Below are 20,702 nucleotides of genomic sequence, written 5' to 3'. Positions count from 1 at the left end.
AGAGCTTATTTGAATAGTTTTGTGGCGCCGAATCCAAATCAAGCATCAACAACCAAGCTGTTAATTAAATTTTCAAAATAAATATCAAATACTCATAGGCTTTTGTAAGGGCTTCCTTCGATTCCAACCACTGCAGATGCGTGTGGCAGAGACACGACGAATGATGCTGCATGTGATTGATGTTGTTAGCCCTTGACTAGCACTTCCATTAATTGGCGTGAACAGCTTTCTTAAACTATATTCGAAAAATTTGTAACCTTATCTATTTATTTTTTTTTTATTTTGTAGAATTTATTTTCTAAAGCTATGTATCTCTGAAAATAAAATTAACTCGACAAGATCTGAATCCTTTATTGTATGAAAGATAGTGAATTGATTAATAATCAGCTTTCAGTATCATATATAGGTTTATTTGTTAATCAGTGATCAAAGATTGATTTTTACCTAAATTGACCATCTTCAAAATTCCCACATGCCATATAATCAAACCTAGAGTTGAAAGGCAAACTCTGACAAATGTTTTGAATGTAGGAAAACCAAATGTTCCAAAATCAGTTTTTGGAACTTAGGCACAAAAATGCTGTTCCCCTCTGTTATTTCGCAAAAGTCGTTTTAAAAATTGAGAATAATGTGGCCTTTAAGGAAAAAAAATCCCTTTATTCATACATTCTTTTCTGCAAACTTGTTACTATAAGAAACGAAAATTTGAAATGTCATTTTATTAGTTTCGAATAAAAAAAAGGAATAAAACTAAAATGGGAGCTTAAAATTCAAGAGCGAATCAATGAAACTAGAATTGCAATCATTATATTTTCAAAAAAAATTGCTTGGAAAATTATAAATTCGTTGAATGAAGATGTATCAATTTTAATTTTTTTATTTTGGTTCGATTATAGTCGTTTTAACATCTTTATTTTATTCGCAATTTTTTTTCTATCACATTATGAAATTTTTTTGAGCTTGTGATATAACTTAGTTGGCAAGTCAGTTGCTTTCTGATCCAATGTCCGTGAGTTCGAGCCCAAAAATAAATCATCTATCACAGTTGTACCGGATAAATTTTTCAATGAATGTCCGCCAGCTGCAAAGGATATCGAAAAAGTTTATGTAAAAAATGGGTTGAAAAAGTTTCAATTTCTTCTTTTAATTTAGTTCAGTGAGATCAATTTTGTTGGAAAAAAGCAGCGTAGGGGAAAATTTCATATAACGCCCCATGAGGCTAATACGCGCCATCCTTGTTTTGAAGATTCTGAAACATTTTAAGCCTGCAAAATACAACCAATTTGTTTTAAATGCTGTGATACGCCATGGCAAGTATGAATTTTTCCTTAAAATGCCCCTGTGTCGTGATAATTTCACAATTTTATGGGTGTTGGGGTGCGGTCCAAGCCCTTGCTTGAACCTGAGTGGACTGTATGTGGGTGGGTTCTTCCTTAAGACCGTGGGTACCTTGGGTTGGATGATTCCTTGGGGAGTAGCCTGGGTGATCCTTGGTTGTGATGACAATTTCTTCTGCCGCGGTAAGTAATAACTTCGACTTGGTTTCACATTAGTACAACAGTTTATTTACACAAAAAGTACAACTTTATTTGGTTTCAAAAACAACTTCTACATCAAACAACTTTTATTACTCGAATACTACATTTAACATATATTCTCTAAATTAGTAAGTGGGTCGATACGACTAGTTCTACCGGCAATTCTGAACAAAGTGATACAATATTTTATAAAATGGTGATTTTTGGATGCCGTTTTTCTTAGTTCTTGGTTCTTATATCTAAGTGCTGGAAACATCAGCTGTTTCGCTCTTCTTTCTGGGGATCCTTTGCTTCGTGGGTTTAACATAATAACATCGCGCTTAGTGTGGTACATCAACATCCCGGCCCATCCTGAAATCGCTCGAATTTCTGAACCTAAAAATAAAGAAAAGAATCTCGCGAACACAAGGGTGGGTGCAACTGATCGTTCTGAATCTCCGAGAAACTAAGCTTGATTGTCTTCTGGTTGAGATGCTGCTGGCAAAAAACAAAGTTTTTCTACCGGTCGCGTAGAAGGTCCTGATGCTGTTTTCAAGGTTACCACCCTCACGACTCCATCAGCTCCAGGATGAACTTGTTCTATTCTGCCCATCTTCCAACGACTTGGCGGCAAATTATCCTCTTTGATGATCACCAACTGTCCAGCCTTAACATCGATCGGCTTCTTCCATCTTTTAAACCGCCCCTGAAGTTGTGTCAAGTACTCAACTCTCCAACGATCCCAAAAGTGTTGAAGCCGCTTCTGCAATGTCTGACTCTGATTCAATCTGTTCATGGGTACTTCACGGTAACTTCTGTCAGGCAGCTGTTGAAATGGTTCTCCGATAAGGAAATGTCCTGGTGTAAGGGGTTCGAGGTTGTCCGGATCATCTGTTAAAGCTGTGATTGGTCTCGAGTTGAGACAATTTTCCACTTGTACCAAGAGCGTAGTCATGTCTTCGAACGGGATAGGATTTTCCCCTAGAACCTTCAGGAGATGTTTTTTGGCTGATCTGACCGCTGCTTCCCAAAGTCCTCCGAAATGGGGCGCGGCTGGTGGTATGAAGTGCCATTGGATATGGTTGTTGGCACACTCCTTCGAAACTGCTTCTTTATGCTGATCACTGCGTTGCAACTTTAGTAGTTCTCGAAGGTAGCTCCGTGCTCCGACGAAATTCGTTCCATTGTCCGAATAGATATCGGAACAGTAGCCTCTTCTTCCGATGAACCGCCGTAAGGCTTGAAGGAAACGATCTGTTGATAAGTCGGATACAAGTTCTAGATGAACCGCTTTCGTACAAAGGCAGATGAAAACCGACACATAAGATTTGACCGCTGGTCTTCTGGGAGCTTGACGTACATATATGGGTCCGAAATAGTCGACGCCTGTCCTTGAAAAGGCTCGAGCTACTGTAACGCGTGCTTGGGGTAACTCTCCCATAAATTGCTCAATTGGATTTGGTTTCGAGCGGAAGCATTTCATACACTTATGTACAACTTGTCGCGGAATATTTCTGCCTCCGAGAGGCCAATACTTCAGCCTAACTGTACTAAGAAGTAGTTGAGAACCGGCGTGTAGAAGCTTGATATGGTAGTATTCGTATAGCATCGTAGTGAACGGGTGTTTTGCTGGAAGCACAATCGGGTGCTTCGTATCTTCCGATTCCAGTGATCTGCCTAATCTTCCTCCAACACGAATTAGGCCGTCCGATGATATGTGTGGGGTGAACCATCTCAGCGGTGAACTTCGATGAACAGCTTCTTTCTTCGTTAAAGCCTTCCACTCATTAGGGAAAGACTCTTGTTGGATACGACGAATAATTGCAAACTCTGCATCTCTCAACTCTTCTACGGTCAGTAAACTGCTGCGGTTGTCTTCGGATTTCCTCAGTATACGCATAAGTCGCATCCAGTATGCGATGCTGCGTATAAGTTTAGTGAAGGACGAGAATTTTAGCACATACTCTTCTCCAAAATGTGCTACACAACTGGCGGCTGGGTGTGCTGAACGACGGACTTCCTCTCCAGCTACTTGTGATTCCAGGGTTCTTGGCTGCTCCGGGAAATGACTTTGCCCTAACCATTCAGGGCCCTTCCACCAAAGGTCGCATCCCTCTATCTGTTCTGGGTCCATACCACGTTGTGGTAGTGAGAGCCTGGAAGAGAAAATAAAATTAACTGAAAATTCATTTATCACTTACCTTGTGCTTTATTGAGGGTTTTCCCTTCAGCATAAGACAAGCAACCAAGTCTTATTGGAACGGTCGACCAACATATGCGAAACGGGAAGAAGCAACTGAAACAAAGAAAACAAGAAAATTACGTAAATTAACTTTATCACTTACCTGTTTGGGACGGCTGGAATGGTTTCTTGTTTTGATTGGTTTGGTCGACGCACTCTTTGATGACAAGAAAATAAAATCGATGTAAATAGAATTAAAAACATCGCAGTTGATCGATTTCAGTTATTGCATACCACTGGAAAAAATATAGCTTTCTTTTGTACAAGTTTGCATCGTTAAGTTGTCTGTAGTGGTGTGACCGATTTCAGGTAAGTGTTTACAGATAAGGAGTGGGGATTCGAGACGAACCGATTCTAACCGATGTGAGTTCAATCTTATAACGTATTTTGGTGACGAAGCACGTTCTAACTAGTGGGAAACCGAGTACGTTTCGGAATCGGATTTACTGCAAAAATTCGAAATGATGGACTACGACAATGGCGCAGCTAATGCTCCCGTTAGCGGAAAGTAAGTATCATATATATATAAAAAAATGATATCTGGGAATGATTCGAATCGAATAATTTGTGAAGTGAAAAGCGTCGAAAAAAACAAGATGGCGTTGGATATGAAAACTGTTCTTCATAGAATGGCGAGTAATACCAAACCCATCAGATATACTGAAAATCGTATCGAATAATTCGTTCATTGGAAATCAGATGACGTTAATTTGTATGAAAACTTCTAGCGAGTAGTACATTTTAGATGCTAAGTACTAATATCGAATAATTCGTTAATTGAAAAGTACCAAAAACAAGATGGCGTAGACTTGTATGAAAACTGTACTTTCAAAGTATGGCGAGTAATGCAGTTTCAATCTCATCCCAATTTTGTGTGGCAGGACACAATATAAGGTAATTTAATTTGTGTGACAGAACGCAAATTGTGTATCGAGATGGCGATACGATGAAGGAATTCTTGACAATAAGCTGTGTGATAGGACACAGATATAAGATGGCATCTTGCCATATGATGATTATAAATATTTGTGTGGCAGGACACAAATTGAACAATTCAGATCTGGTGACGGTAAATAGAATTTGTGTGGCAGTACACAATTCGTTGATTGAAATAGCAATTTGCTAGAGTAAAGTGAAACTATCAGATCTATTAACTGGAAATTTAAGTTGTGTGACAGGACACAAGAAGTGAATAGTAAAAGCAATATGTGATATTAAATTAAAAAAAAGGTTATTGCATGGTGTGGCAATAAATATTTTAAAAACACAAAAAGGGCGGTTTACCATTAGTAAAACTTTAACGTCAACTTACGGGTAGAATGCAAATTATGGAAACACAGTAAAAAAAAAAAAAAAAAAATTAATAATAAAATGTAATTTTGTCAAATCAAAAATGAAACACATACAGTAATTGAAAATTCTAGAATAATTAATGCTTCTGTATCATAGTTTCAAAGACACGTAATACCAATTAGTTTCTTTATTTATATTTGTAGCCGGAATGAAAAATCTAAACGGTCGAAGCATACTAAGAAAAGTTTGGCTAAAGAGTTGGCAACTGAAAAAGCAAGAACCAATGAACTAATGGAAAGGCTTTTAAAATTGGAGGAAGAGAATAAATCGTTGCGTAATATTCGACAGAACAATCAGCAAACGGATGATGAAGTATATGCAAGTAGCGTGGAGTTCAACAAGGAGCCCGGAGCTTCAAGCACTCAGCGTGCCGAACTTTTACCATCGGGAATAGGACATACTTCTTCAGTAGCGGTCCCGGAAGAAACAAGGTTTGCTTCTTCCATCAACCAGCTGGCCCTGTCTACAATTGCTATACCTGAGTGTAAATCTCTCACGGAGGGTGAAGAAATTGACAGGCAGACGTTCGACTTGTGGCTGGAAATGTTAAATAACTGTATGCACTTGGCCGGAATAGCGGATGAAACAACCCAATTCACTGTCATGAAGGTTAAAGCAGGACCTCGACTTTTACAAATATATAAGAACACACGATCGGATGAAAGTGCACCGGATTATTCCCTACAACCTTTTTCAAACGCGGTTCATAGACTGAAGGCATATTTTGGTTCAATGTCGGACGTTATGCTACAACGACGTAAACTATCGGCCATGGTCCAAAAATCGGAAGAGTCAGATCTTGCCTTTGTGAATAGAGTGGCAACCACTGCCCGACTGTGTGACTTTGAAGGTAGTAAGGAGTTCGAGGAAATTATACGAGCAGTAGCTGAACATGCTACCTACAAACAAGTAAGAGTAGCAGCTTTGAAAATACAGAATAGGGGTGGAACTTATACACAGCTGATAGACAAAGTTCGAGAAATACAGTCAATTAGATTGAATGAGGAAATATTTGCGGCCTCCCATAGGAACACAGAATCAGCTGTGATAGCTCCTGTAAGAGCAGGTTCCTCTACAGAGCCTCGCAGACACTTCGAACAAACAAGACAACGAGTTGATAACCATCAACTTCGCAACAATCGTTCTAGACCCTATTTTGTGGGACACAAACAAAACGAAGAGCGATTTAATCCAAGAGACCATTTTCAACAATTTGTACGGCCAAGACAAACAAACTTCGGTAGTGCCAGACGTCTTCAACCAAACGGAGGACAACGATGGAAGACAAATAATAACCTGAGTCGCCCACAACCGGACTCAAATTTCTCGCGTGAAGACTGGAGGTGTAGAAATTGTAACAGCCCATTCCACGATGCTGTTAAATGCCCGAATACCAACCTGAATTGTTGGAATTGTGACAAGGTGGGTCATATACAGAGAGCTTGTCCTTTCCCGTTACGTAGTAATTACGGAAGTCGTCAATCTCCGCGAGCCCCGGAGGCTAAACCAAATTTGGTGGCCATAGTGGATGCAGAAACAGAAATTGTCAAATCTGACGATCAAGTGAGTGAAGAAAATGTTCCGTAAATTTAGTGTAACGATAGATTGACACAACTTAATGTTTAGTAGTTTCTTTTTTGATCTTTCTTCCCTTCAAAATGCTTTCTTTTATTACATGAGGATATTGAATCAATCAAACCAGTTCAAAGTTAAGGTTTTGGAATTTTATATGAATTCACATTAAAATAAAATTAAAAAAAAAACGATAACAAAGAGAAATAAATCTTTTAACCAAGTCAAGTATTGCGTTACAATGTGTCTTACTAGAATTATTAAAAAGAGTTATTTATGAAACTTATTATAATTTATGCCAACAGATATCGAATGGCCCAGAAAATATGTTTGGCAGTATGGACCCGTTGGTACTGGCTACGATCGGTATTCTGGCGGACGATGGAATGGTTTCGGCTAAGGTAGCGGGCCTTTCTTGTAATTTTCTTGTGGACTCGGGCGCTCAGGTAAACACTTTTACTGACGACTTGTTCAACATTCTGAAATCTGACGATCGATTCTGTAAAGAAATAGTCAATATGAAAATGGGAACTGATCGTCCTTTAACTGCCTACGCAACCAAAAACGAAATTCAAGTCATAGCTACTTTTGAAGCTCCCCTATTCATATCGAATGATCGACCAATTCTCCTGGAGAAATTTTATGTTGTCAAAGAAGTGAGATCACTGCTTGGAAGAACCACGGCGTTGAGGTACAGCGTTTTAATGCTTGGTTTAAAAGTTCCTGTTCCTCAACTAGAAATCGCTTTTGACCAAAAATACGTCAGTAGTTATGTGGCTTCAGTAGAAAAATTAGATCCATTCCCAAAATTCAATATACCACCCGTCAAAATAAGTTATGACTGCACTAAGGCCCCATGTAGGAATATTTTTACGAACATTCCCCTTGCACTTAAACCGTTGGTAGAAGAACGTTTAAAATATTTGGTAGCCACTGATATAATTGAACCAGTACGTGAAGGTATGGATACCCAATTCTGTTCTTCGATGCTCATTATCCCTAAGGGTAAGAACGACATAAGATTGGTGATAGACCTTCGAGGCCCCAATCGATACATCCACAGGACACCATTTTCTATGCCAACGATGGAATCGATACTTTCCGACCTGAAAGGCGCAAACTTGTTCTCAACGATAGACCTTTCGAATGCGTACTTTCATGTGGAACTGGACGAATCTTCCCGACACTTGACTAACTTCTTCACGGAATTCGGCATGTTCCGTTATGTCCGCTTGCCATTTGGGCTTTGCAACGCCCCGGACCTGTTCCAAGAAATATTACAGAGACAGATTCTTGGTGGCTGTGAGGGTTTCAGAAATTATCTGGACGATCTGATCATCTACGGCTCAACGAAAGAAGAACATGACACTCGGTTATCAGCTATTTTGGCAAGGTTGCAGCAACATAACGTGAAACTCAACAATTCGAAGTGCGTATTTGGAAGTCGTTCTGTAATATTTTTAGGGTTTAAGCTAACACCCAATGGTTGGCAAGTATCCGAAGAAAAAATGACCGCAATTCAAAATTTTAGACGCCCAAGTAACTGTAGTGAAGTAAAAAGCTTTCTGGGGCTTATCACTTTCATGGATAAGTTCATCCAAGGAAGAGCGGACTTAACAAGGTATCTTAGAGCGCTGTCAAATGCAGATTCATTTTACTGGACTGCTAATGAGGATAAAGAATTCAGCTACTTGCGCAATAAAGCCTTAAGATCAATAAAAACCCTAGGATACTATAGTGCTACTGATAGAACTGAGCTGTACGTAGACGCTAGTCCGTTTGGTCTAGGAGCTGTCCTAGTACAGTTTGACCAAACAGGATCACCTCGAGTTATTGCTTGCGCTTCAAAAGCGTTGACGATAACAGAGCAGAATTATCCACACACACAAAAAGAAGCGTTGGCTATAGTTTGGGGTGTCGAGCGCTTTCGCTTTTATTTACTGGGAAGGACTTTTGTAGTTCGATCAGACGCAGAGGCAAACGAATACATCTTTAATGCAAGCCATAGACTTGGAAAACGAGCCGTGACTCGTGCTGAAACTTGGTCGCTAAGACTGCAGCCGTTTGATTTCGTTGTAAAAAGGGTAGCCGGGGACGAAAATATTGCCGATACGTTGTCTCGTTTGATTGAAGGATCACAAACGGCCATACCATTTGATGAAGATGACGAGGCCCACCTTCTTTACTCGCTAGACGCTGGAATCATGCAATTAACATGGGAGGACATTGAAAAAGCTTCGGAATCAGATGCCGAAATGCATAGAATCCATCAAGCTCTGCGTACAAATAATTGGCCGAAAGATCTAAGGAAGTTCGAAGCTCAGAAAAAGGCCTTGTATGCTCTGGGCTTCTTACTTTTCAAAGGGGATAGAGCAGTTTTGCCCCAAGTACTTCGAAGCAAAGCTTTGGCATATGCGCATGGAGGCCATGTGGGGGAAACAGCAATGAAAAGGATAATGCGCGAGTATTTTTGGTGGCCTGGTATGTCACTGGACACAATACGCTTCGTGAAGGACTGCGAGACCTGTGCGGTGTTATCGAAAAGAAATCGTCCCTTGCCATTATCTCCTAGGGAAATGCCGGAAGGTCCTTGGGAAATCGTGCAAATCGATTTCCTTGCGATACCAGGATGCGGTTCAGGAGAGTTCCTGATTGCGGTTGATACACACTCTCGTTACTTGTCAGTTATAGAAATGAAACACACCGACGCTGCTAGCACTAATGCGGCTCTGTGCGAAATATTTAAACTGTGGGGCTGTCCTCTGATCCTACAGAGCGATAATGGGCCACCATTTCAAGGTTCTTCATTCATTGACTTTTGGGAGGCCAGAGGCGTACGCGTACGAAAATCTATACCCCTAAATCCGCAAACGAATGGACTTGTCGAAAGACAAAACCAGGGGTTGATAAAAGCTCTGGCGGCTTCGAAAATAGATGGTACTAACTGGAGACAAGCGCTTCAAGAATATGTCCACAAGCACAACACTTTAGTGCCACACTCACGTCTCGGAGTCACCCCATTCGAGCTGATGGTGGGGTGGAAGTTTCGCGGCACGTTCCCAAGTTTATGGAGCCACGATGATGGAGCGGTGATTGATATCGAGGAAATCCGCGAACGCGATGCTGAAGCTAAATTACGGGACAAGAAGTATGCAGATTCTGCTCGCGGTGCTGCAGAATCAAATATTAGAGCTGGCGATACGGTCCTAATGGCTCAACCACGAAAATCAAAATTAGATCCAACTTTCTCTAAAGAACGCTTCAAAGTATTAGCACGAAACGGAGCAAAGGTCGTAATTGCGAGTCAAGGTGGCATCCAATATTGTCGCAAAGTTGATGACGTGAAAAGAGCATCAATTACAGATCCAGAGATAATAGATGCGAGTATGGAACACTTAGATGATACAGAATCAGGTTTCACAGGATTACAAGAGGTAAATTTAACAAATGATGCTGCCAATATCAAAACTATAACTTTTTTTCTCATACAGCATCAAGACATAAATGCAGCAAAAGATAAACTGGTCACGAGACGGCAGCAAGGGTGCGAAATAAAACGTCCTTCAAGATTTGATGACAATTTTGTTTACTGCGTATACAATTAGAGTAGAGCAGCAGGCGAATGTGGTAGTGAGAGCCTGGAAGAGAAAATAAAATTAACTGAAAATTCATTTATCACTTACCTTGTGCTTTATTGAGGGTTTTCCCTTCAGCATAAGACAAGCAACCAAGTCTTATTGGAACGGTCGACCAACATATGCGAAACGGGAAGAAGCAACTGAAACAAAGAAAACAAGAAAATTACGTAAATTAACTTTATCACTTACCTGTTTGGGACGGCTGGAATGGTTTCTTGTTTTGATTGGTTTGGTCGACGCACTCTTTGATGACAAGAAAATAAAATCGATGTAAATAGAATTAAAAACATCGCAGTTGATCGATTTCAGTTATTGCATACCACTGGAAAAAATATAGCTTTCTTTTGTACAAGTTTGCATCGTTAAGTTGTCTGTAGTGGTGTGACCGATTTCAGGTAAGTGTTTACAGATAAGGAGTGGGGATTCGAGACGAACCGATTCTAACCGATGTGAGTTCAATCTTATAACGTATTTTGGTGACGAAGCACGTTCTAACTAGTGGGAAACCGAGTACGTTTCGGAATCGGATTTACTGCAAAAATTCGAAATGATGGACTACGACACACGTGAGATTAGGTCTGCTGGATTCTGCAAGCCAGGAACGTGTCTCCAAGGATAGTTTTCGGTAATGGTTTGTATTTTCGCAACACGGTTAGCCACGAATGTTGACCATGTAGACGGGATTGCCTTCAACCACTGAAGAACACACGTTGAATCCGTCCAAAAATGCATGTCGACCTGCATCTTAACCGCCGCCCGTACCTTGCTGGATAGTTCCGCCGACAAAAGTGCTCCGCAAAGCTCCAGTCTCGGAATGGATTGACATTTCAGCGGTGCCACCTTGGATTTCGATGCTAGTAGACATACGTAGGACTTTCCATCGACGTCGACGCTCCTTATATATGCGCACGCCCCATACGCGCGCTCCGATGCATCCGAAAAGAAATGCAATTCCACCTTGATTGCATTACGAATGATTGCACAACGTTGAATCTTAAGAGCGTTCAGGATAGGTAATTGGTCGTAGAAATTTCGCCACTCTTGTTCTACGTTCACCGGTACAGGATGATCCCAGTCTAATCTGTTACCGTCTTCTTGTAGTCGCCACAAACGCTGCATGAAGATTTTCGCACTAGCTGTTACCGCTCCTACAAGTCCCAGGGGATCGAATAGCATAGCTATGGCTGACAGGATTTTTCGTTTGGATAATCGCTCGTCCATGGGAACTCTTTCAATGTTGAAATTGAACCGAAAGTGATCGGTGCGTGGGAGCCAAACCAATCCGAGGGTCTTTACTGCTGGATCAGGATCTAGATTTATCTCTTCGGTTTGTTGTAGGGCCAGATCTTCCGAATCCACCTCTCTCAAGGCCGCAGCTGAATTGGATGCGAACTTCCTTAGACGAAAACCTCCGCTATTCGTCAACATGATGAGATCTACACACAACTTGACAGCATCTTCTTCTAGATCCGTACCGGTTATTACATCGTCCATGTAAACGTCCTCCTCCAATGCCTTGGATGCCGCTGGGAATCGATGATGCTCGTCGATGGCAAGTTGTTTCAACGTTCTAGTCGCTAAGAATGGCGCAGGTTTCGTTCCGTACGTAACGGTGGCTAATTCAAAGGTTTCAACTTCCTTCTTGGGGTCAGCTCTCCAAAGGATGCTCTGCCAGGGCATATCCGCTTCATGAATTCCGATCTGTCTGAACATCTTCTCGATATCCGCTACCACCATTATTTGTTTCATCCGACTACGCATAATGAGAGCACGAAGCTCGTCCTGGATTACGGGTCCAACCAATAACGCCTCGTTGAGGGAAATGCCGCTGCTACTTTTAGCCGATGCGTCGAACACAACTCGTACCTTGGTGGTTGTGCTAGCCTGCTTTATGACTGGATGATGGGGAAGGTAAAACCGCTTTTCTGGACCCACATCCGCCCTGCGCATGTGTCCAAGCTCCAAGTATTCCTCCATAAAACCGTGGTAGTGTAGACGTAGTTCTGGCTCCTTTTCCAGTCTACGTTCCAGGGATTGAAGTCGACGGAAAGCTATCTCCCGTGACTCGCCAATGGTTGCCAATACCTTTTCGTCCTTTGGTAACGCAACGGTGTATCGCCCATCGGAACTTCTGCACTTGGTTAGAACAAACTGCGCCTCGCAACGTTGTTCTTCCGGGGAATAATTGTTCAGAGACCCTATCTCTTCACATGACCAAAAACGAGTGAGAAGTTCATCCAAATCTACCCTTGCAGCCGTATTGCAAGCGATGCGGGAAGTAGAACCTTGGTTCTCCACGGATCCTGTTACCAACCAACCGAATACTGATTCTATCAGCATTGGTAAACCTTCTCCCAACGGAATTTTAGCATGGCTCGGGAAAAATGAGAAGAAGTGCTGTATTCCTAGCACCATATCCAAGGATTTCGATTTAAAAAATGCCGGGTCGGCTAGCTCCACACCTTGTGGAAACTGCCAAGAGGAAACCGCCACGCTGGTTGTAGGGAGATCCGCTGTGACCTTGGGTAGAAGAAGGAAATCCATCGACCGAGAAAAGTTTGACATTCTTGACCTAATAACCGCTGACACTTGATGTTTGACGCTGGTGTTAGATTGGCCAATCCCAAGGACGGAAATGTTCGAACGCCTACGAGACACCTTCATGCGTTGACAGAGCCCCTCTGTCATGAAATTGCACTCCGAGCCCGAGTCCAGTAGAGCCCGCGCTTGGAAAACCTTGCCTGAGTCGTCTTCCACTAAGACGACCGCTGTAGCTAGCAGCACTGTTGACGAATGATTCCTGGCCATGTTTGATGAAACTGACCCCGAGTTGGCTGCTGGTGTGGTTTGGTTGGGATTTAGAGCGGGTGCAAAGGATTGTGTAACTCGATTATTGGTGTTTCCGCCATCGTCTCGAAAGCAGACTAGGGTATGGTGTTTTCCTCTGCATCTGCGACAAACCTGGTTCGATCTGCAATCCGAAGCTTGGTGGCCACGCCGAAAACAGTTTCTGCACAGGGAATTTTGTCGCAGCAGCTTGTCTCGAGCGGAAGCGCTCAACCTCAGAAATATAGGGCATGTGTACAGCAAATGGGATTCTGGACATGCGATGCAGCTTCCGGCCATCATCTGGGTTGCGCTGTGACTCGTTCTGGGAGCGTTGTTTTTCTTCTGCCATTGAAAAACTTCCGGTTTATTCTCGTGCGCCTTAGGCGGGAGCGATGCTAGGATTTTCACACGAGTTTGGAGGAACTGAGTAAGATCTGCTACTTTGTCCTGTTCTTGATTAGCGCTATGTTCTTCCCATGCACGACGTGTTGTTGGGTCCAACCTGGAGCACAGCATTTCCAACAACAGCAGGTCCTTGTACTCCTCCGGTTTGACTAACTGGTCCAGGGTCTGCACGACGCGTTCGAACCCTTCCAGTAGTGTCTGGATATCAACGGCCGACTCCTTAGTCACCTTGGGTAGTTTGAACAGGTTCCCAATCTGCCTGCGCTTCAATACCTTGCTGTCGTTGTACCTGGCCATTAAGATGTCCCAAGCTACTGGATAATTTGCTCTTGTGAGCGCCAACGGATCGATGAGAGCCCTCGCCTCTCCGGTGAGACAGCCCTTCAGGTAGTGGAACTTCTCAACCTCCGGTAAGTCCGCCTTGGTGTGGATCAGGGATAGATACAGGTCTCGGAAGCTCAGCCACTGGTCGATGTCGCCGTCAAACGTTTGCAGTTTGATCTGCGGTAGCCTTACATGCTCGATGGTCGGTTGAATCGATGAGTCCATAATTCTGGTGGAATGCAAAACGCTGCTATTGACCTCCAACTCCTTTATGCGTTCCAACATGGATGCCTTCGCGTTGTAGTATTTGGTGGTGAAGTCCTGGCGTATATTCGAACAAGTGGCCTCCTTCGATGAATATTCCTCGTGCATTTCAACCTCAATCAGCGCGTCGTTGATTCGATCCCACAATTCGTTGAGCTTCTCCAGCCGAACATGGATTTGTTGGGCTGAAGAAACCTCCCCCAGAGTGCTCGCGAAAGTGGTTATGGACTTAAACATCTCCATCAACGCCTTCACCTTTGTCTGGAGATTTCGGAGTGGTGGATTCCTCGAAGACGAACTCGTGGTGGCAGTCGTGGCCATGGTTTCGGATTACACACAAGGATTCACGGTAGAAAAAATCACGTCGTTAGAATTTAATTCTTATTCAAACTTCGGCAAGGAACATATACTCTGTAGAGCTTAACTTACTTTAAAAAACTTAAAGCTGTGCCCCTCTACAGGATAGCTCCTTCAAATCCAGAATTGAATGGTAATTCGCAAAATGATTTTATGGCTGGTATTATGCTTCGAAAAAACGTGGTTGAATACGCGTGTAGGTTGATGCAGGACTCGGTATCAATCAGATAAGTGGGGTTGCGGGCGAGAATATAATTTTTGTTGTAGTTTACAATTTCAATCAAGCTTCGGCAAAGGACATATACTCTGTAGAGCTTAACTTACTTTAAAGAAATTAAAGCTGCACACCTCTACAGGTACGGAATTCCAATGATCGATAATTTGCTTCCAATATGCGTAGGAGTAGGATTGCGCCTCGGATAGCTCGATCAAATATTGCGCCTCGGGTTTTATTATTTTCGCTCGGACTCAGTTCGATCAGATTTACGAGATGGTAGGCAGGATAAAAATTGTTGTAGTATTTACTCTTGTAAAAAAGCTTCGGCAGGACGTGTACTATTTGGTTCTACTAACCTCACCGAAAAATAAGTTGCGCTGACCGAACGTGGCCGTGTTCGGGAAAAAAAACCGTCGGTTTCGATTGGTTTCGGTAATCCGGGCGTGTGGTGTCGTGCTCAAGAACGGGGCTGGCTGGAATATCTTTTGGCTGCGGTGAGTATCACGAGAAGCACTTGACCGTGAAAAGAATAATGGCGACCTTTCGCCTAGTGTTGACCGTGACCTTGGAATCACGGAGTTTGTGGGGTGCTGAATATCGGTGTGCCTCACGGGAATGGGATGCCAAGAAGGTGATGTGGTTAAATTGCCGGTGAATGAAGTCGGAAGTGTTGAGAAATTAACCGTCGGGATGGTTAATTAGTTGGCTGAATGATTGGGTTTATTGGCTGGCAGTGATGACGTCACCCTTGACGTCGGCTCGAAAATCCTCCACGTGTGGCGATCGATGTCGTCACTGATGGTTCGGTAGTGGTGATCAGTTTGCCAATCTCGGTGTTGGTGATCGCTTCGCTGACTTCAGTGGTGGTGATCTTGTACGATCGGTGTTTTACCAAAGTAGAGGTGAGTTTGATGATAGCTCGTACCAATACGAGCTTAGTAATGCTCCGTGTTGTTTACGTGTTGTTTATGGAAACGAAAATGGGATGATGTAGTAAACACAAAGAGGTCCATGCATCGACTGAACATAGACTGCAAGTAGTTTTATTTACCTGGGAAACCAGTGAAATCCACCGAAGATGCAGTCTAGTTGATGCCTGATTGTACTACGGAGCAATCCAACAGATTTCCGAACGTATCCAGAAATCAATTCGGCTAAACGCAGCGCTTACAGATAAACGGCGATAGCTTGAAGTGTTGGTAGGGTCCGGTGTTTGGTGAGCTCGTGGAATAGCCAACTCACCCGTGAGTTGCTAGCATCAGTGCGAAGATTATGATGATGGAGATGATGATAGTGAGCCAATAGTGGTTGATTGATGACCGGTGTTGTCTTGGCGATGTGAAATGGCGAATGCAGCCGAAATTGTTTACTTCCAGGGAACGGCAGCTGGTGATCCGGCTCGAAGGACCAAAATGTTGGGGTGCGGTCCAAGCCCTTGCTTGAACCTGAGTGGACTGTATGTGGGTGGGTTCTTCCTTAAGACCGTGGGTACCTTGGGTTGGATGATTCCTTGGGGAGTAGCCTGGGTGATCCTTGGTTGTGATGACAATTTCTTCTGCCACGGTAAGTAATAACTTCGACTTGGTTTCACATTAGTACAACAGTTTATTTACACAAAAAGTACAACTTTATTTGGTTCCAAAAACAACTTCTACATCAAACAACTTTTATTACTCGAATACTACATTTAACATATATTCTCTAAATTAGTAAGTGGGTCGATACGACTAGTTCTACCGGCAATTCTGAACAAAGTGATACAATATTTTATAAAATGGTGATTTTTGGATGCCGTTTTTCTTAGTTCTTGGTTCTTATATCTAAGTGCTGGAAACATCAGCTGTTTCGCTCTTCTTTCTGGGGATCCTTTGCTTCGTGGGTTTAACATAATAACATCGCGCTTAGTGTGGTACATCAACAATGGGTATGTTCTATCACGGCCCATGCGCTCATTATAACGCGCCAATCGTAGTAGGCTGAAAATAGCATAAATTTTACAAAAAGGCCAATTTTCATTGAAAATGAACAAAAAGTCTAAAACCATATTTTGAGCGATAATTCAGCCCAAACAATCTACTTTTCCATTTTTTTTTTTAATTTTGATAAGTCCATTTTGGTTTTTTTTTCAGTCAAAGTGTCTGTAAGTATTGGTGTGTTTTCGGTCTTCGGCTGCTTGCGGGTGTGTTCGGCTGCTAGGCGCATATTGAATACACAGCGGCGCGTATTTGCAACACAGTTTTGTTCTGTGGCTTTGAATATGGTTTTAAAAAATCAAGTTTTTGAAGCAACTATAGCAATTTGAGTAATATAAAATCATAGGCATTTGTAGAAAACACTTTTCTTCAACGATTACACCGATTTTTAACACAATTTGTACGTGGAATACATAGAAAATCAGCGATTCGCTTAAGTGGCGCATAATAGGGCATGTTCCCCTACAGCATCCCTCCCCGCTCACTAATGAAAGTTATTTTTGACTAGATATAAAAGTTATTTTTATTAGACGAGCCCCCCTCCCACAAGGGCAAGCTCTAGGATCACGCTTGGTTCAAATCATGTTTTGAATATTGTTTGGGCATTTTCAATCGTGCAGCTTGTTGGACTCAGACATAATTTTTCGTTTAAAAAAGGCACCATCTTAACCAGCCGCTTGATACCTTAGCTATCTAATCATATATAATTTATGCGTCAGCAATGAATTTGATGGATTTTTGTTATTCAACATTAGTTTTCTGTTTCCAAAAATTAAAAAATTACGTTCATACATTCATGTCGGCAATATTTTTACACGTTTTCCCAAGTTCATGTCTGTTCTGTTTTTAAAAGTTTTTAAAACTATGAAAATCAAAATCATTTCGATTGTTTAAGTTTCAAATAATTTTTTAAATTTTTTTCAAGCACGTTAACTTAACCTAAACTAGCTTTCACTAGTTTTTTGCATTTGAAACTTTTCATTTATACAGCTTATAATAACAACTCTATGCTGGATGATAACAGTCTGATGTTGCTCCAAGTTCAGTTCCATCGTGAAATGGAAATGTAAATTAATGTACTGTGAACTGTGTAGAATAATACCCCGAGCAGACTTTGATGCCTGAATCGATAGCAAACAGTTACCAAAATGAGCTATCAATGCCAAAATGATAGCATAATTTAGTATTGTATTTTTTCCGATAGCAAAACTAGGTTTCATTAAAGCATCAATATGTGGAAAGATGATACCTAACCAATACCTTTATATGGCATTGAGACCAAAATGAAAGCTTTTTTTGGTTTTTCCAAGATAACAAAACGAGGCATCATTAAGGTTTCATTTATTTTTATAGTGCGGGAAGTGAGATAAAAAAGATAGCATAATTTGGCATTTTCCGTTGGCAAAATAAGGTATAATTTAAGCATCAATATGTCGAAAAACGATGTCAAACCAATATATGAAAGCACTATTTGGTTTTATTTTTAAAAATAACAAAACAATATATCATTGAGCTTTGATTTAAAACAATAAAGAAAAAAAGTGAGATCAGAATGATAGCTTGATTTGGTACTCATTTTTCTATGAATAAAATGCGCGCATTTTTGGGTTATAATTTTTCAGAGATTGCAAAAATAAGCATCATTAAGGTATCAATATTTTAAAAACTGAAGATACATGAGCACCAATAAATTATGGAATTAAATTTTCCACATCCAAAAGAAATTTCAATTTGTCAGTTTATTTTTTTCTTTTGACGTTTCGGCGACTCAAATAAATCAAATGAATTGTTTGCATTTAAACGAAATAGCATCATGTTTATCGTTTGTTGTAAAAATAAATTTACGCAATTTTAAACTTTTCAACTTTTTTTTATTATCTTACTTTTATTTTATTTAAAAAAAATCATATTATTTAACTTTTTGAATAAATTGTAAATAAGACATTTTGCAATGATTTTATCAGAAAACAAATGATTATGGGACATTGACAAATATTCACAAAAAAAAATTAATATCATTAGAATAACAATCACCAGAGCAATACTTTAAAAACAAATTCACATTTTTGAAAAAAATAGTATAAAATTAAATATAACTTGAGCCTACTGTCACATCTATTCCTGATTAGAATAAATCTAGGACTCAAATAAAATCCTATCCTCGGGTGAAAAAACTGTTTTAAACTGTGAAAAACTGGGTTCAATTCGCATCATTTTTTATCACCAGTTCTTGAAAAAGTTAATTTGAAACTGAATAAATCAAAATATATATCATCTTTGTGGTCCATGGCGATTTATATCAAGGCTACAGCTACCCTGAGAGGCCTTAGTTTTTTTAAATACCGAAAAGACAGGACGCTATCTTAGGCGACCTGAGATTCATTGAATGGCAATTTTAAACTAAACCTACATCAAAGAGTTGAGAATCCACCCCGTGCTTCTGTGAATCATACGTTTGTCGTTTACTCCGCTATTCGCTCGATAACCAAAACAGATCCTATTTTTGTGTATTATTTCACGAAACTTAGAAAACTACCTAAACCGAAATTTGAAACTTAAGTAATAAACACGCAATAACCGCAATAACGCATTAATTTTTTTTCTCTGATTATAGACACTTTACCACGTTTGTGGCGTTCGTGTCTTAATAAGGCATTAATTAAAAGACCGATTTATTATCCAAACTTTGATCATTGTCATAACTTACGGATAAAACTAAATAATAAATATTAAAACGGACTTAAATGAAAAATAATTTTTTTAACCAACCATTTAAAGTACCGCTAGGCATATGCTCGCTGTCACTGATCCTACCACGAATCGAAAACAAAACAGAAAACAAATTAAACAATCATCAGTGCATCGAAAGTGTTTGAGTTTGTACCGTTTGCTCCCGGATCGTAACGATTTCTATTAAAATGTATATAAATAACAAAGTGCTGTGCAACTTAAAATATACTTTGGACCAAGATCAGGAAATATTAGAGGTAACTATTATATAATTATTTTGAATAATGCCACTCTCTAAGAGAACCTTTTCACAGCAGAGAATGTTTATTCCGACAAAAAACGCAGAAGTACTGGGTTTTAATGACCCTTTGGATTCAAACTTGAAATTCTATAGACGGAAACTTTGGCTCAATTGTAACCGGGCGAAAATAAGCTATCATATCCGAACCGAACCATGCAAAATGAAAGGTAATTAATTTTTTTTTTAATGAAAAGGGAGAGTATTTTTATACCAACTGAGACTTTTGTGCAATAATTTTTGGTTTTTTCAGCTTCAAAAAACTTGCTAAACTTAAGTATGGGTGGATTGAGACCGCCATGAAACTACTACTGTCTAGTAGCAAGCCTCGGCTCGTGATTTGATCAGGTTACCGACCCAAATACAATCGAATTCGACGCTGAGATGTTTCCCGATGAAGAAAGCTTTTCTCTCCAAGTGATCTAGGGTTTCTGGACGATCAGCCGATGCCCACTTGGATTTCCCGTACCGTTGGTGATGCAGCCCCAGTCAGTCGCACACAGTGTCGGACAAGTATCTAAGTTGCTATGCAAGATTCGATAAAAATAAGTTAAGTTTTATGCAAAACTAATATCAACGTTAACTGTGAATTTGAACACAGATTATTGAGTTAGAAGCTTTGAGCAAAATAATGCAAAACATCCTCAAATATGAAATAAGATTATTCCATACCTGCCATGGCTTCGAATAGAATCATTTAGTTTGCATAACAAAAGGCGAATTAGAAATACATTGAAAAAAACGTCTATCTAATGCTGCAAGGCATGCTCTAATAGTTTGCATTTCATAGTTTCGTTGCAGTAAATCAAATGGAAAGTTTCGATAGTTCAGGCGTGTCAATGGCCAACGATGGTCCTAACACAAACGGTTCTCAAAAATTTATCAACGCTGTAAAGTATCTCAGCAGGTCAAATGTTGGTTTCTGTTGATTCGTAGATGCTAGTTTTTTGTTTACATATACAAGATTATTATTGTAATCTGGA

General features: G+C 40.6%; 3 protein-coding genes across 3 annotated transcripts; 1 reads left to right on the top strand and 2 right to left on the bottom strand.

Annotated features, from left to right (window-relative positions):
• Positions 1 to 1,983: 1,983 nt before the first annotated feature.
• On the bottom strand, positions 1,984 to 3,651 carry LOC129741827 (uncharacterized). Its single transcript, XM_055733618.1, has one exon. It carries the CDS (start codon positions 3,649 to 3,651, stop codon positions 1,984 to 1,986), a length of 1,668 nt encoding a protein of 555 aa, XP_055589593.1.
• A 489-nt stretch (positions 3,652 to 4,140) lies between these two features.
• On the top strand, positions 4,141 to 10,314 carry LOC129741826 (uncharacterized protein K02A2.6-like). Its single transcript, XM_055733617.1, has 6 exons — positions 4,141 to 4,267; positions 5,256 to 6,675; positions 6,990 to 7,130; positions 7,689 to 8,113; positions 8,768 to 10,118; positions 10,176 to 10,314. The coding sequence occupies exons 1-6, from the start codon at positions 4,221 to 4,223 to the stop codon at positions 10,287 to 10,289; spliced, it is 3,498 nt and encodes a 1,165-aa protein (XP_055589592.1). The 5' UTR covers positions 4,141 to 4,220; the 3' UTR covers positions 10,290 to 10,314.
• A 104-nt stretch (positions 10,315 to 10,418) lies between these two features.
• On the bottom strand, positions 10,419 to 14,465 carry LOC129741825 (uncharacterized). Its single transcript, XM_055733616.1, has 3 exons — positions 10,889 to 14,465; positions 10,512 to 10,565; positions 10,419 to 10,462 (listed from the first exon to the last, which is right to left on the bottom strand). Exons 1-3 carry the CDS (start codon positions 14,463 to 14,465, stop codon positions 10,419 to 10,421), a joined length of 3,675 nt encoding a protein of 1,224 aa, XP_055589591.1.
• Positions 14,466 to 20,702: the final 6,237 nt, after the last annotated feature.

This window comes from Uranotaenia lowii, chromosome 2 (genome assembly GCF_029784155.1).
Source record: "Uranotaenia lowii strain MFRU-FL chromosome 2, ASM2978415v1, whole genome shotgun sequence".
NCBI classification, from domain to species: domain Eukaryota; kingdom Metazoa; phylum Arthropoda; class Insecta; order Diptera; family Culicidae; genus Uranotaenia; species Uranotaenia lowii.
This window is presented reverse-complemented; position numbering and strand designations above follow the sequence as displayed.